Raw genomic sequence first — 1,543 nt, 5'->3', positions numbered from 1 at the left:
ACTTATGGTTATTTTAGGGAGTTTCATAACAGGTCATGCATTAAAACTGTCAAATCAAATCAAATTCAAATTTTCATTAGTCACATACACAATGGTTAGCAGATGTTAATGCGAGCTGTAGCGAAATGCTGTGCTTCTAGTTCCGACAATGCAGTAATAACCAACAGTAATCTAACCAAACAATTCCACATACTACCTACACACACACAAGTGTAAAGGGATAAAGAATATGTACATAAGATATAAGATTAATCATTAGATCACATACGGACTGAAATGTTAAGGGTTTGATCAGTCACTCAGTAAATGGCCACAGATCTGTTTCATATATGCATACTCAGTGTTGGGAAGCTGACTCTGAAAATTATTTTACCAAGCAACCAATTACTTGACACTGGAAGAAGTTTAAACTGGGTATATGGGTGAAAGTAGGCAAATCATTTTTTTTTCAGCATGAGACCTGCCTAATTCCTCACTTGAAACGTTCGTTTTTTGTTTTCTATGCTAAATGACACATTCTGTTAACATATGACCTCAATTGCAATTTTATCGTATGGCATTTTCAGGTGCACATATGAACTTTTTTAAGAACTAGTTTTGAGAACAGTTTTTGGAATGGATGGACCTGCTATGAAATCCTACATTGTAAAAGGAACCTTGGGCTACGGCACCTGCCTATGAAAACCTTCCAGGATGGTTGTTCTATAAAGGATTCAGATGAAGAGCATGGGGAACTATAACTGTTATTAGAAAACACACATTCGGGTTTATTATGATCAGTTCTGAGATGGGGGGGGGGCTGATAAGCACCTTCCCTCCAGCAGTTCTCCTCAGATTAGTATCGTGACTAATTTGCCAGCATTAGATGGAGAAATACGAGGGACAGTGCAGGGATCCCCAGTCCAATACAACTACAGTGTTATAAAGCAAAGTAATAAAATGCAAACAATGAACACGTTTCTCCCATGCTACCTATTCAATCAAAATGAAATATATCTTTATGAAATCAGAGTTATAAATCATGCCACTACTCACCACTCCAAACAACATCACCAATGATAAGGTACCCGCCATGCTTCGGTTTCCTACAGTGTCATAAACAAATAGACTATACTAAATGGATACTGCAAAGGAACATACAGGACGAATTGTTCATTTTAATTCCAGTGGCAATTCTTTATCAATGAGTCCGCAGTCAATTCCCCATGCTCTTCGCTGCCGTGTAGCGTTCGAGACCTTTTGAGAGTGAGATGCGTCGCATTGGCAGGTCACTAGTGCGTGCGTGCAGCGTCCCGGCGCAGACTGACTGTACTGAGCGCTATCCAGCAGTGCACTGCGGAGGCAAGAGTCGTGCACGAACTGAAGAGAGGCACGTCCACTCTTTCCTGATTTACCCTGTGACTTCTACAGTAGACGACTTGCACGATCTACACCTGGGATCATCAACTAGATTCAGACGCGAGTCAACTTTTTCTTGAGTGGAAGGTTGGGGGGCAAGAACATAATTACAAATCATTTGTAGACTTCAAATTTACCGCATTAA

The 1,543-nt window shown here is 40.2% G+C and overlaps 1 protein-coding gene across 1 annotated transcript in view; it reads right to left on the bottom strand.

The window, feature by feature from the left end:
- The window catches only part of LOC112076523 (tumor necrosis factor receptor superfamily member 16-like), a 53,407-nt gene extending 52,333 nt beyond the window's left edge, over positions 1 to 1,074 (bottom strand). The window contains 1 exon segment of the mRNA XM_070441362.1: positions 1,068 to 1,074. Coding sequence (XP_070297463.1) covers positions 1,068 to 1,074 — 7 coding nt within the window.
- Positions 1,075 to 1,543: the final 469 nt, after the last annotated feature.

This window comes from Salvelinus sp. IW2-2015, unplaced genomic scaffold (assembly GCF_002910315.2).
Source record: "Salvelinus sp. IW2-2015 unplaced genomic scaffold, ASM291031v2 Un_scaffold3810, whole genome shotgun sequence".
NCBI lineage: Eukaryota > Metazoa > Chordata > Actinopteri > Salmoniformes > Salmonidae > Salvelinus > Salvelinus sp. IW2-2015.
Note: the sequence above shows the minus strand (reverse complement) of the source record. Positions and strands in the feature narration are given on the sequence as shown.